This window comes from Pristiophorus japonicus, chromosome 14, assembly GCF_044704955.1.
Source record: "Pristiophorus japonicus isolate sPriJap1 chromosome 14, sPriJap1.hap1, whole genome shotgun sequence".
NCBI lineage: Eukaryota > Metazoa > Chordata > Chondrichthyes > Pristiophoridae > Pristiophorus > Pristiophorus japonicus.
Genome location: NC_091990.1, coordinates 146637708 through 146653650, shown reverse-complemented (window position 1 = coordinate 146653650; position 15943 = coordinate 146637708). Strand labels below are relative to the sequence as shown.

The window sequence follows — 15943 nt, the reverse complement described above, 5'->3', positions numbered from 1 at the left end:
CCAGTCCATAGACTGTTGGAAAATGATCACCAATGCATCCACTATTTCTAGGGCCACTTCCTTAAGTATTCTGGGATGCAGATTATCAGGCCCCGGGGATTTATCGGCCTTCAATCCCATCAATTTCCCAAACACAATTTCCCGCCTAATAAGGATATTCTTCAGTTCCTCCCTCTCACTCGACCCTCGGGAAGGTTATTTGTGAATTCCTTCGTGAAGCCAGAACCAAAGTATTTGTTCAATTGGTCTGCCATTTCTTTGTTCCCCATTATAAATTCACCTGAATCCATTTGTCTTCATTAATCTTTTTCTCTTCATATATCTATGGAAGCTTTTGCAGTCAGTTTTTATGTTCCCGGCAAGCTTCTTCTCGTACTCTATTCTCCTCCTCTTAATTAAACCCTTTATCCTCCTCTGCTGAATTCTAAATTTCTTCCAGTCCTCAGGTTTGCTGCTTTTTCTGGCCAATTTATATGTCTCTTCCATGGATTTAACACTATCCTTAATTTCCCTTGTTAGCCACGGTTGAGCCACCTTCCCCGTTTTATTTTTACTCCAAACAGGGATGTACAATTGCTGAAGTTCATCCATGTGATCTTTAAATGTTTGCCATTGCCTATCCACCATCAACCCTTTAATTATCATTTGCCAGTCTATTCTAGCCAATTCACGCCTCAAAGCATCGAAGTTACCTTTCCTTAAGTTCAGGACCCTAGTTTCTGAATTAACTGTGTCACTTTCCATCTTAATAAAGAATTCTATCATATTATGGTCACTCTTCCCCAAGAGGCCTCACACAACAAGATTGCTAATTAGTCTCTTCTCATTACACATCACCCAGTCTAGGATGGCCAGCTCTCTAGTTGGTTCCTCGACATATTGGTCTAGAAAACCATCCCTCATACACTCCAGGAAATCTCCCTCCACCGCATTGCTACCAGTTTGGTTAGCCCAATCAATATGTAGATTAAAGTCACCCATGATAACTGCTGTACCTTTATTGCATGCATCCCTAATTTCTTGTTTGATGTTGTCCCCAACCTCACTACTACTGTTTGGTGGTCTGTACACAACTGCCACTAGCGTTTTCTGCCCTTGGTATTCCGTAGCTCCACCCATACCGATTCCACATCATCCAAGCTAATGTCCTTTCTTATTATTGCATTAATTTCCTCTTTAACCAGCAATCCCATCCCACCTCCTTTTCCTTTCTGTCTATCCTTCCTAAATGTTGAATACCCCTGGATGTTGAGTTCCCAGCCTTGGTCACCCTGGAGCCATGTCTCCGTGATGCCAATTACATCATATCCATTAACTGCTATCTGCGCAGTTAATTCGTCAACCTTATTCCGAATACTCCTCGCATTGAGGCACAGAGCCTTCAGGCTTGTCTTTCTAACACACTTTGCCCCTTTTGAATTTTGCTGTAATGTGGCCCATTTTGCTTTTTGCCCTCCACTTTTACTTTTCTTCTTTCTATCTTTTGCTTCTGCCCCCATTCTACTTCCCTCTGTCTCCCTGCATAGGTTCCCATCCCCCTGCCATATTAGTTTAACTGCTCCCTAACAGCACTGGTAAACACTCCCCCTAGGACATTGGTTCCGGTCCTGCCCAGGTGCAGACCGTCCGGTTTGTGTAGATGTTGGATTGTGAGCCTGGAGGATAGGAGTACAAAATTAATATGGTTCAAGCTCAGACGAGAGATGAAAGGAAACTTTTTCTCCTACCAATTATGTGGAACAGTTTCCCAGCAAAACAAATAATGTAGTTTTGATTATCTCCATCAAAAACAAAAATAGATACATTTCTGATTAGGGATTGAACAGTATATAGACATAAGTAGTGGACAGAAATAATTAAACATTCTATGCAATATGATTCTTGCTGTGTCAAAGGAAATGCCATCTGCAGAAGGTAGGGTTCAATAGTTAAGATGTCGAGATAGATATTCTGGAGTTTGCTTAATTGTCTTTAGGGTTTACCTTATCACCACCTGTTAGTGCTGCAGTCCTGACGAAAAATGACAGCCGCCGCTCTAACGCTCTTCTCTGACACGGGACTCGCGGCCGACATTTTGATGAGCGCTGGCCCTGGACATGCAAATATCGAGAGCATGACACACGCCGACTTAACGTCACGCTCAGTCAAGTTCGAACTTAGCGCTGAGTTTAGCACTGGGTCCTATACCCGCTCTGAAAAGCGAGCGTGCAGCAGACTAACAGAGACGATGCCAGCACTTCTAAAGGGACACATTCATCTTTCAGGTAAGTTTGCATTTAAACTTTTGGACTGGATTTTTTTATTTTATTGAAGTAATGGCTTGCTGCAATATGTGTTGAAAGTTTGTTTAAGTGTGCAGGAAGTGCTGCTGGATGCTTGCAAGGCCTCAGATAGTAAAGGAAGCCCTCTGAGAAGACAGAAAATGCTGGAAATACTCAGCAGGTCAGGCAGCAATCGTGGAGCGAGAAACAGAATTCATGTGGAAGGCACAAGGGTGGAGTTGTGGTGAGGGGAGGGAGGGAAAGCAAGAGGTGCATGCAAGAAGGAAGATAACGTATGAGGATACCAGCATCTTGTATCCTTTTAGCCCTGCTGCTGGCCAAGGGCTCAGCCATGCCCCTGCCAAGAATGGTCAGGGCCATCTCCTCCAAGGGGCTGAGGTGAAGCTAGGAATGGGAGGTGTGCCTTGTGTTTGGTACAGATTGCTAGTAGGTGAGTGATTGGGGAGCAGTCGTGCATTGGGATGTGTGTGTAGTGGTGTAGTTGGTATGAGATGGCTTTTGAATATGCATTCACTGACCTTGACCACTGGTTTGAGGTGATGGAGCTTTTTTGGGCACTGGTGCTAGGTGGTGGGGGTGATACTGCTGGCAGTGACAGCCTCAGTGATGTGGTCCCACATCGTTCTTTCTGGAGGGCCTCCTAGCCCCCGTGGGTAGAGGACCTCTCCTGCAATATTGACCCCCTGCATAAAGCTGGAGTGCTGTGTGCGAGACCCAGGGTGCTCCTTGCTGAGCCATTTGTGTTGGTGCTGAAGCACTTTTAGGTGTGGAAGGTAATTTAGCTTTAAGAGCTGAAGACTCCTGTTTGGGAATTCATTTTTCTGTTGATTTTTTTTTCAGGAGGCAGTTAAGCTGTAAGGGCTAAAATCTGCCTCTTTTGACATGATTATTACTTTTTTCAATTCAGAAGGCTGTTCCCCTTTAAGAGACCGAACTGCTTTCTGAAATGAAGACCTTGCTTTAAGAGAAGGCTGTTCTTACTGCACTGTTCTTGCTTGCTGTAGCGGCCGTCCTGCCAGGACTAATGCCACCAGAACAGCGTTGCATGGTAAGTTTAGCACTGGGCTAATGTTAATTAACCACCTGCCCCAATTTACCGATCCTGCCAGTGCCATCATTTTCTGCAGCCGTTAACACCAGCCCACAGTGGCATCAGCAAGTTTTTACTAATATCGTTTTTATAGGCCGGGGTTTTTATATAGGCCTAGAAATTGATCTCCTTAGCATCTCCCATTGTCGCCTCCAGGGAGCGATAACGGGGCGCCAACGACTTACTGACTGGGCGCGGCGAGATGAACGACTCCTGTTAAATTGGCTGAGAGGTTTGTGGCGGTGGTAACACATTGCGCCACAATCTCCTGTGCCCGGAGACCATGACGTCATTGCCGTGCGCATTGTCCCAGTAGTGCCCCGGACCAAAACTTTGGTTCCCCCCCCTGCAGATTGGCTGGGCGACCACCCAGACAGCTGCAAGAGGCATTGTTCAGGAGGCTGGGTGCTTCGAGGGTGCATGTTAAAGGGGTGGTTGTTGCGGTAAGTACAAAAGTTGTTCAAATCATTATTTTCAATATTTTTGATTCTCCTTTGCTTGTGATCGATCAGCCCAACATGTTGCTGGAGTGCATGGGGCTGATTGGATCGGATTGCAGCTGCCGTTCGGGACCAACTAACTGGTCCCAATGCAGAGCCTGCAGCAATGGTCCTTCCCTTTAAGAGAGGGAAGGCGCCTTGGATCGCAGCAACGCTGCACGGGACATTGTGCAGCGCTGCACTAATACTGCCCCGCCTGCATCCTTTTGTGCTCCAGGAAGAAAGTGGAGCACGAACACTTCCTTCCTGGAGCACCAACACTGAATTTTCATTAGCGCCTGATTAGCGGGCGCTCTCGAATTTCTCCCCCATAGTGTCAGCTCCGCTCAGTTGGTAACGCTCTCGCTCAGAGTCACATGGTCTTGAGCACATATTCTAGGCCGGCAATTGAGTACAGTACTAAGCGAATGTTGCATTGTCGGATATGCCATACTTTAAATGAGACATGAAACCTAGACCCGTCTGTTTGTTCTAGTGGTTTAAATTTCATTTAAGTGCTGGCTACTCTCATTTCTGTTTGTGGAAGCTTGCTGAAAAATGCCTATTGTGTTCACCTACAACAGTTACAAATGGGCCAGACTTAGCTGAAAAAAATAACGGCGAGTGAACAAGACACATCATTATTAATACGTAAATCAGCTAGCAACTTTTGGCAGGAAAGAGATATCTCGTGAGTTGTGAATCACCACAAGTTGCCAGCCAATTTGCGCTGCTCCGCTGTTAACTTCGCAAAAATAGCATCTCGCGCTTAAACTCCATGTGATTTTCTTGAAGTTGCTACATTTGCACATTATGTGCCCATTACACTCGCAACAGAAAGTTCCGTCCAGTATTTATCAGCGCAAGTACCTTTTAACGACGCGATAATTCTCAATGCCTGCCAAATAACTTCCCTTGCCCAGAAAGTAAACAATTAAAAGTGTAAAGTCTCATTCCTTCAGGTTGTGAATTCACACACTCTAGTTCACCCTCTTTGTCAGTCCTTCTCGTTTCTTTCTCAATCCTTTAATCTCATTGGTGAAGTAGATAAGACTGTTTGTCCCATTGTTCACCCAGGTCCCAGAGGCCCTGTTGCCTTCGCCGTGCCGTTATCAGCTCGCACTTCCAGCAACTTTATTGGCAAAAGTTTTTTTAACCTAAATGTGCGTGAACTAGTCTAAGAGGATACACCACGAGATGCCCCACTCCAGCAAAATCTGGCCCAGTATATTTATAGTGAGCATAAATAATAACATTTTAAAAACCTAAATGTGCATGAACAAGTCTACCCAACAGGGTATACCGTGAGAGGCCCCACTGCAGCAAAATCTGACCCAATATATTTATGAAGGAATTAGTAATAAAATGTATGGTAGAAATAACTCCTTGGGTGGCATTACTTCAGTTTAAAATTATATTTGAAGTCAATCTGTTTTATTTTAAGCATAGCTGCTGCACCTGTGTTTACCTCACTCCTGTAGTAAGTCATCATGTACAGATTGTACATATTGTTACTGGTGTAAACAATTGAAGTTATTTGTATTCCGCTTTTTTTTACATAACATTGTAAGTGTTCTTTTTTGCTTTTGGAAGAGTTTCTTCCTTTCTTATTTGCTGAATTAAACAAAAGGCAATGTCTTTTGATGTGGCTTCTTACTTTTTAAGTGGTATAGCTAACAAAATGCAGTAATGTTTTGGAATGGTTTCTTCATGGCTTACGGTGAAATGACTAGAGCCAAGTACACGTTTAATTATATTGTGTTCAGGTGCAGAAAGTACAATTAAGACTGATTAAAGGTACATGTGTAGCTTTTATCTTCGGCACAGATATTCATTATATTAGACTCTGTTGCCGAGAGCATAGCAAATCAGAACAATTTGCTTCTTTTTTATTAAGGTGTCTATCACTACCATTTTGTGCTATAATCTTATTCTGAATCCATGGACCTGATACTAAAAGGGAGCCAGGGAGGCTGTGGGCGAGGCTGGAATCAGCCAAAGAACATCGCACGGCTGGGGATATGGAGGCCCTGACGTTAAGATTTAGCATTTTGTAGGGCTGTCTTCTGCTCAGCAACCGACCAAATGAACAGCCTGGTTGATGGGCAGGCGGGATCACTAGCGGCAGGAGACCACAGCCTGGGACCAGTGGGGACGGCACCGGGAAGGGAACATCAGCTACAGGCCGCGATCAGGAGCAGGTGGTGTTGTGGGGAGGCTGGAGATAAGGGGCGTGGTGGCGGGAGGGGTGGGGGGGCCGTAGTAATCGGGAGGGCTGTAGGGGGCAGGCTGGAGATCGGGAGGGGGAAGACTCTGGCGATTGGGAGTGCTAGGGGTTCAGGCGGGAAAGTGGAGTTGAGGTCGAAGATCATCCATGACTCGAGGGGCTGGTGATCGGGCGGACTGCGGAGGGGGAGGCTGGAGATCGGGAGGGCTTGGGGGTGGGAAGGCTGGCAATCCGGAGGGCTGTGGGTGGCGGGGGGTGGGGGGAGATGGTGATCGGGAGGGCTCAGGGGAGGCTGGAGATTGGGAGGGCTGGGGGAAAGCTGAAGATCGGGGCTGGGAGAGGCCGAAGTCTTCCTTGTGGGGCCTGGGGCGGGAGTGGGAGCAATCCAGCTCCTCCTGGCTCACAAGGAATGCTAAAAGAGGCACGGGGAGCCGGCAGCTCCTGCCTCGGATCAGCTGCCGGGAATCCCACAGGTCAGGCTACGCATTTACTATTAAATTTAAGTCGTGGCACTGATTATGTCATCAAGCACTTTATAATTTAATTTGACAGAAATGGGGTTGGGATGCCCGATTCTGATAAGTTTACACCATCTTCAACTCTCTCCTGCTTTTCTTGGGGGTGGAGGGAGGGGTTTAAATTGAGGTTCATGAGTTTCATTATGGAAACTGTTATCATGTAAGACTCACTATAGATACCAATAGACATTTGTGTCACATAGACAATGTTTTAGTATTGCAAATCTAAACAAGATACGCCTTCTTATCACCGCACAATCAGACAGTGGTAAGATATGACATAATGGCCGTAAAATGCTGGTCTCACGAAAGCAGTTTTGTGTCGCGCAATGCGCAGGCACCGAAAACTGGCTTTATCCAACCTTAACAAGATATGTCTTGACAGATGATCCGCATCCCCACAGGAAGGACATTCGCGCAGGTGAGATTGGGCTATTTGTCCAATTCTTGCCTAGCGAATCTCCTTGAAACTTTTACGCCTAGCAAAAGCAGGCGCATAGCCTCGTAAGAGTTTTAAAACATAGAAACATAGAAATTTACAGCGCGGAAGGAGGCTATTTCAGCCCATCGTGTCCACGGCCGACAAAAAAATAACATGGCGGCCGTGGCCCCTATCAGGATGGCTGGGCAGCCATGCTACAGAGAGTGTACCAACAGCAAAAGCTGTCGGGGGCACCGATCATTGGCGGGGCCACTTCCAGGGGGGCAATTCCGGGAAAGGGGTAATTACCGAGGGGCAATTTCGCGAGCGGGTCCCCGCCGGTCGGTAAAAGATCAGCGCACGCATGTTGCGGCGGGAAAATGGGCGAGCATTCCAAAACTCACGGAGGGCAATTTCCAAAATGGCAGCCCCTCTGCAGAGATTCGGTGGCCATTCCGCGCTGCCCCATGGCCGCTGCTTTCAGCCGGCCAGAGGCCTTAGCAGAAGGGGCAATTTCGGCCCCAGTGCCATGTGGCAACCAGCTGGTAGGAGGTTATTTGCCAGCCTTCATTGGTTTGCATTGGGATTAGTTTTCTTTCTCTGTGGAAGGTGCCTATGCACACTTGGAGAACATTCCCAAATAGCTGTGTTGACATGTTAAATTACAAAACGAAAGTCAGCATAGCCAGCCTCTCCCATGACTCAATGGGCAAATGCAGTGTATGATGCTATATTGAGGAATAATGATCACTCAAATCTAATGTTTGATCTTTCTGTTCTATTACCCAAATTCAGTGGTAATGTGACTGCTTTAATGTTCTGGGGCAACGGAAGGAAAAGAACAATACTGTCTCAATTCTGACTCTTATCCTGCTGGCAAGTGCACGTTTATAGATGTAAGATGAGGATAAGATTAGGTTTGTATGTCGTCCCTGAAATTTAATAGCATGTTGGCACTCAGTGTCTAGGCAAGCATTTGAGCAGGACATGGGAGGTGATGTTGGGAGCTGTGGACCTGTACCCGAGCATGAGTCATTAGGTGAAGAGGGGAGAAAATTAGAGGGGAAAAGAAAGCGGATATGCACTGAGGAGATTGTTATGATTCTAGCTATTAAAAATTCATTTGTTGCTCCCTAGATAATATCCTAACTTCAAACCAGGGCTAAAGTGCAAATGTTCTGATTTTTTTTTAAATTCTTGCTTACATGACTTCATACAATCTTAAGAATCATTTTCAGGAAGGTAAAAATGGCCTTCAAAATGTATTACTTCCAGATGAGTACACCTCTAAATTAAAGGGATTGAGTGACTAGTTATAATAGGTTAGTACATTTAAAGCACCACAGTTCCTCTTTATTCTGATCTATCTTTCTTGGGTCCAAAGTGGATAATCTCAGCCAGGGGAAACAACCTTTCAACATCTATTTAATCAACTTAGCTTATAGTTTTTTAACTCATTACATGATCTAGTTTAAGTTATAGATAGATTATATGAAATAGTTAAATATGTAACATGAACCACTACAAGTATTGAAGCCAAAAACAGAACCTCCCTCCCCTCTCTACACCGAATTCCCACTTACCAAATTTCCAATTTTTGCACTCCGTTTCTGACAACTCTGAGCGAATAAATACTGCAGGATATTCCCCACTCACCAGGCGAACATCGGGATGTCCCTTCGGCCAGGGATAGAGGCTGCGAGCACCGGGTCCTGCTCACAGCCTGCAGGACACGCTGGGAGGGTGAGGAGCATGCACGCAGACGCCACTGCGCCGGCAGTGTTTTCTGTGCTGGGCTGTTGCTCTGCCCCCCACTGCACTATGTACGCTGCGCTAGGATATGGGAGACTCGGCAGAGTGGGCAGAAGGGGGCCACTTTTTTTCGGCGCCATTTCCAGCGAGCAAAGTTGATGCATTTAGGTTAAGTGCACCGAAAAAAGGATTGGGGAAAATTGAGCCCAACAAGAGTATATTTAACAAGCATTACCATTATTTTCACTAAACAGGATAAAGACTCATGGTGAGACACTTTGCAAGTAGTTACACTACCTTACATCATACTTTATCCAGATGTTACAAGTCATAACATATCATAACACTGCACGCTGCTTTAGTGGCTGGTTTGAATTCTGATCTATTTTTATTGCTTTGCTTTCTTATATTGGAAGCCTGTGGATTGGGGAAGCACAGAATCATTGAAAGTTTGATTTTAAGCTTTTCGCTCTCCTATGTAACATAAGTTCCCTTTGTTCTTCTTGGTAGTTGAATCCTTCTTTAACCTCTGTTGCTCTGCTGGCATGGATTCCTCTGCTCTGGTAGATCATGCAGTCAGAGGAGATTATGTATTCTCCTTAACTGTAGCAACAACTGTCTTGGATATCTGTAATCAGTTGCTGCAATTAGTTTCTGCAGGTTACCACTTGGTCGAACTGGAGAATTTCATCCAAATCTTTTATTTATGCATCTCAGACCATCAAACACACTTTTCTTTTGCCCTGCGGTGTTATAAGTCTCTGTACTCTTGTTATTTATAGGTTATAGTCTACATTTTCTGAGTTTGCAGCCTGCCCAAGTGTTGATTTTATTTTTAATTTGTTAAACTACACAAACTCTGTCATGGGTTATTCGATTGTGAGAGTACCATAACCAACTTCCAAACATTTTAATCACAAACAGAATAATGTCTAGCCCAAATACATTTTCACTGACACAGAAAAGGTAATAAAACAAACATGGGCAAGTATTTGCATTGGGAATTTCTAACAAGTTAATTCACAGTTTAATTTAATTGCAATATCAGCTTTTGACACCATTTTTGAATATGGTGACATGTGTTTTGGGGCCTGAGGGGGGAAAAAAAAATTATATCTAAACATTAGTGTCTCTATGATAAAATGTAAATGATGTCTAATGTGGTTCATAAATAAACATCTCAGATTTAATGACTGAACTTGTGCAAAGCAGCCAAGGTTAACTTGCCACCTTGATTAATACAGAAACTGTCCAAAATTTGCCATCCAATTGATGAGCATATTTACTCATAGCAGAAATGTTTTCGGTCTTGTGTAAACTAATCTAATGAAAATAAAAAGCCTCTCGGACTCTAAAAGGATTGAGGTTTCTACCTTCAAATTAAGCCCTGTAGATACTACATACTCTGATTTATAAAAAGTATTTTTGCCAGTTTTCTCCCATCCTCCTCTAAAGCTGCAAAATCTGCTGAGGTATGACTGCACAGAGACTTCCGGCTCTCTTGTACTTTAGATGGGAGGTTAAACTGAGGCACTGTTTGCCTGGACATAAAAGATCCCACGGCACTATTCGAAGAGGAACAAGGAGGTCTCCCAGTTTCCTGGCCGGTATTTATCCTTCAACCAACACCACCCGATTATTGGCAATATTGCATTTGCAAAATCTTCCATGTGACCTCTCTAAGCAAGGCTATCAAGGTAGTGGTGGTGAGAGATCGTGGCGGGGATGCGGCAAATGAGGGTATGGGGCCCAGAAAAGCTGAGGGCCCAGGGGCAACACGGGCCAGCCCACACTGCGATATGTGTGCGCACTAGGTCCGTGCAGCAGAGCAGGTCTCCAGTTGTCCTGGTTAACACTTGCCACTGGATAAAGGCTTAGTTCTGTCAAGCCCGTGTGATGGCTGGTGTGCAACGGTCACCACACGTTAAAAAAATCCACGCACAGGCATCTTCCACCCCTGGAGTTCAGGACTGGAACTTCGGGTTCTTCATTGAAACATCTGTGAACTCATGTGGAAGCAAGTCATCCTCGTTCGAGGGACCGCCTATGATGATGATGACTAAACCCAAGAGGTCATTCTTTGTACTTGAGCCGAGGCTGTGACTATCAGTCTATTTTAATGTGGAAGACTCACAGCCAAGCCTGGTCCTGCCCTCGCGTGTAGTTTCTAGCAGAAGCTACTCAATAGTAATGACAAGCAGGATCCCTAGTTGATCTTTCCCCTCCCTAGCCCAGAGTGCTGAGGCTATTTGTAGCGTGATACCTGCTACCCTGTTTTAGACCAGATAATTCGGCACAAAGAAGATGTCAAATCTTGGTTTTTATGATCTTCATGTCTTAAGGCGAAACTACGTGCTCCATTTACTTATTCAAGCATCAGAAAGGGCCTTGATAACTAATCCACACGGTGCACAGTTCTGAAGTATAGACCAAAAGCAAGACCTGTTGCATTCAAAATGAATTGATTGCAAACCACAAATGACTTAGACAATTAGCAATAATGACTATCAGACACATTTTGCAGATTTGAGCAGTGTGGAGCCAGCAACAAATGCCAATCAAATGTTTAATGTTGGCGGAAAGCAGACAGGACATTTGGTTTTACAGAAAGGTTAAAAAAAATTAAAACTGAAGTTTAAAAAGATTGGCCTATTATCCACTTTGAAAATATTGCTTTTCACTGGTTGTTATTATACTGGAGCCAGTGTAAAGCTGAACTGATTTGCCATTATCTTGCCGAGGTGTTCTTACAAAACTTGCCAGAATTGATTTTGCTGTGTGATCGGATGTTTCACTCCCTAATTATAATGCAGATTTGCATCGATGTGGCATGGGAGCATTTCGCCCCAGGGCACTGTGAGATAATGAGAGATCATCTTATGTTAGTATTTCAATATAATTCCCAGCCATTGCTCATGATACTCTGGGAGAACACCCATTTCATGTTCTGAAGCGTTCTACTTCAGCAGCACATAAACGGCTGCTCATGCCTGCATAGGGGAATGAAATTCAGCTCTGGAGTGAAGTTTGTCATTTCAGGCTGGAGGTAAGCTGTGTGGCCCAAGGATAAGGTCAGGGCCACCCAAAGAAAAATGATTGAACATTTCCCTGCGGTTGTCCCTTGCTTATAGAATCATAAAACCATAGACATTTATGGCACAGAAGGAGGCCATTCGGCCAATCCTGTCTGTGTCGGTCGAAAAAGAGACATCCAGCCTAATCCCATTTTCCAGTTCTTGGTTCGTAGCCCTGTAGGTTAGGACACTTCAAGTGCATATCCAAGTACTTTTTAAATGTGGTGAGGGTTTCTGCCTCTACCATTATTTTAGGCAGTGATTTCCAGACCCCCGCCAACCTCTGGGTGAAAAACGTTCTCCTCAATTTCCCATTAATCCTTCTACCAATTACCTCAAATCTATGCCCCCTGGCTATTGACCTCTCTAAGGGAAATAGGTCCTTTTCATTCTATGTAGGCCCCTCATAATTTTATACACCTCATTTAAATCTTCCCTCAGCCTCATCTATTCCAAAGAAAACAACCCCAGCCTATCCAATCTTCCCTCATACCTAAAATTCGCCAGTGCTGGCAAAATCCTCTTAAATCTCCTCTGTACCCTCTCTAGTGCAATCGCATCTTTCCTTTAATGTGGTGACCAGAACTGTACACAGTACTCTAGCTGTGACCTAACTCATGTTTTATACAGTTCATAGAATCGTTGGGCCCAAATTTCCCCAACCCCTTTTTCCAGCGCACCTCGAAACGACGGCAAAAAACTTATTAACAATTCTGGCCGCTCTGCTGTGTGTCCCGGGTCCTGGCGCGGTGTTTGTCGTGGAGTGGGGGGGCGGAGTTACAGCCTTGCGCCGAAAACAGTGCCGGCAGCTGTCCGTGTGCACAGTAGAGCGTTCGCGCATGCGCAGTAGCTCCTCCCATGAAGGTGATGATGATGCCTGCAATGTGGGACCACACGTCCCGCCCCTATCCCGGGCCGAGTGGCCTGCCGCACAGGCCGGCCGCTGCCTTCCCGCGTTGAGGGCGACAAGAAACAGGTTGGTGGGGGAAGAGTTTTGATTGGGGCGGGGGGGAAGAGTTTTGATCGGGGGGTCGGGGGCGGGGGAAGAGTTTTTCATGGGGGGGGAGGGGAGAGTTTTCATCGGGGGGGGGGGGGGGGGGGAAAGAATCTTCAAAGTTTTTCCAGTACTTTAATATTTAGCTATCTTTACTAAAAATGCCCTATCTGCAGTATCTTACAGCTCGCCCATTACTGCATAGAATTCTAAAATATTACTAATTATCAGAATCACACTATGCAATGCTGAACACCAAAATTTAAGTTTACATTTTGACATGCTTTTTTTGTTCAGTTTAATGTTTTAAATTTCTAAACCTAGTCAGGGCAATTCTTTGGTGCTGCAGAATTCAAAATCCTGCTCACGTATCCATTAGGCGAGAGCATTGGTGCTCTTGATCTATTATTTACAAAGAAAACCCTCCCCTTGCTTAAGTGGCCCCTATACTTCAGCCTTCATTACAAGATCATTTTTATTCTTGTAAAAACCTCATACTCAGTTTAATCAGGCTGATAGCACCTACATCCTGTCCAGTCTCGCTGCTTGGGATTTAAAAAAAAAAACTAGCATTCCTATCATAACACTGTCATTTGGAGGCTACCTGCGCTGATTTCTTAAATCTCTGCAAGGGTTTTCTGTGCGGCCACAAGTGGCCACGTACGCTGGCCTAAGTTAGCTTGGAGCAACTATTATCTGTCCAAATTGGCTTAAATGGCCAAAACAGGCGTAGATGGCTGGTAACACCCCTTTTGGGGAAAAAAAACAAAACTAAAAAAAATCCTAACTAACTCACTTTGCAAATTAAATGTGCAGAACAGGAATTTTTAAGATACTCCAGAAAAATCAAGTTGGTCCAAAAAAAAACGGAGCAACTCCTGGCCAAATTTGGGCCCATAGGATGGATACAGCACAGAAGAAGGCCATTCGGCCCATCAAGCCTGTGCCTGTTCTAGCATAACCTCCCTGCTCTTGTACTCTATGCCTCAGCTAATAAAAGAAAGTAGCCTGAATGTCTTCTTAACTCCCTTATCTACCTGTCCTGCTTCCTTCGAGGATCTGGGGACATGCAGTCCAAGGTCTCTCTATTCCTCTGCACTTCTCAGTATCTTACCATTTATTGTGTATTCCCTCACCTTGTTAGCCCTCCCCTAATTAATTACCTCACACTTCTCCGGATTGAATTCCATTTGCCACTTTTCTGCCTACCAACCGCCTGATCAGTCCATTGATATCTTTCTGAAGGCTACAGCTTTTTTTCCTCACAATCAACCACATGGCCAGTTTTTATCAATTGCAAACTTCTTAATCAATCCCCCTACATTTAAGTCTTAAATCATTGATATATACCACGAAAATCAAGGGTCCGAGTACTGAGTCCTGCAGAACCCCACTGGAACAGTCTTTCAATCATCATTGTAGAGGCCCCATATCCTCCACAACCGGTCCCAATGCCAAGGAATCTAAAGCCCTCCCTCCTGCACTATCTCTCCAGCCACGCATTCATCTGCACTATCCTCCTATTTCTATTGCTTCTCAGGCACACCAGCCACATTGTTGAGAGCAGGCCTCTTTTGCATTGCAAATGCGAATTCAAGAGAATTCAGGCTCTAGGTACACTAGGCATTTCTCACCCCTGTTGCCCTTCGCTTAGCAAATTGGGTGTGTGGACTAAGGCTCAAGCTCTGTGCCCAATAGTATGAGGTAGAAGTGCTCGAGTGCTTTGGGCACAGTGTGACATGTTACCAGCCCCCCTATTTGTAACACATTATAATAAAAATGCTGTGCTTTCCAGTGTTCAATATTAGATATTGACTCGGTTTGACAAGCAACTTTAAAAATCAAATTATAAGATTTTTCACTTTGTTGGTGAAATAAATTATTTATTACATTCCTATATGCACTTTTAATTATTCAGAAGTTGCAGGATACATTAATTATTAATAAGAATAGGCCATTTCATATTCTGTGTTGTCTGATATGTAGTTAATTATATTTGTTCGAATTTGCATCTCAACAAATAAGATATTAATAATATTGGATCATTTCTTTCAGATATACCACAGTTATGCCGATTGATTTAGCATTTAATGAATTATGAATTAACCAATGAATAAATGTTATTCAAATTCAATGTGTTTTGGCAAGGAGATTGTATTAAAACAGGTTATTGTTTAAAAAAAAAGTTTTTTACCACCAGTGCTGACCTAATTATATAGCTTATCTTGAAAACTTGCAGCAATGCCTCAATATCTATTCAATTATTTTGACTTGTCTCAGGATTGTTCTTATGGATGACGCACTGGACTGCCCGATGTCATTTGTGGACTTTCTGTATGCATTCCAGATTCAGTTGTACTATTGTGGTAAGTTCATATCTCATTGATTACTAATTTCTGCAGGGTGAATGAACAGTCATGATCTAATTGAATGGCAGAACAGGCTAGAGTGGCTGAATGACCTACTCCTGTTCCTATGTAGTGTAAGTTGGAGTGGATGAATTATATGGACAATTCATGGTAGCAGGCTGTTGGAATTTCAGAGGAGCTGTAAGGTACAACATTTACTCTTGTGAGGGGTATTTTATAACTTACAAATGATAACTGTTATTTATATAACAAGGGAAAGACATGGATTAATCAAGGACACTCAGCATGGATTTGTTAAGGGAAGGACATGTTTGACTAACTTGATTGAATTTTTTGAGAAGGTAACAAGGAGGGTCGATGAGGGCAGTGCGTATGATGTAGTGTATATGGATTTTAACAAAGCTTTTGATAAGGTCCCACATGGCAGACTGGTCACAAAAGTAAAAGCCCATAGGATCCAGAGCAAAGTGGCAAGTTGGATCCAAAATTGGCTCAGGGGTAGGAAGCAAAGGGTAATGGTTGATGGTGTTTTTGTGACTGGAAGGCTGTATCCAGTGGGGTTTCGCAGGGCTCAGTGCTGGGTCCCTTGCTTTTTGTAGTATATGTCAATGACTTGTACTTGAATGTTAGAGATATGATTAAGAAGTTTGCAGATTATACTAAAGTAGGCTGTGTGGTTGATAATGAAGAAAGCTGCGGATTGCAGGAAGATATCAATGTACTGGTCAGGTGGGCGC

The 15943-nt window shown here is 44.1% G+C and overlaps 1 protein-coding gene across 1 annotated transcript in view; it reads left to right on the top strand.

Annotated features, from left to right (window-relative positions):
* cstpp1 (centriolar satellite-associated tubulin polyglutamylase complex regulator 1) overlaps positions 1-15943 on the top strand; it is a 431022-nt gene that overhangs the window by 327298 nt on the left and 87781 nt on the right. Inside the window, exon 5 of the mRNA XM_070899677.1 lies at positions 15118-15203. Coding sequence (XP_070755778.1) covers positions 15118-15203 — 86 coding nt within the window. The remainder of the gene's footprint in view (positions 1-15117; positions 15204-15943) is intronic.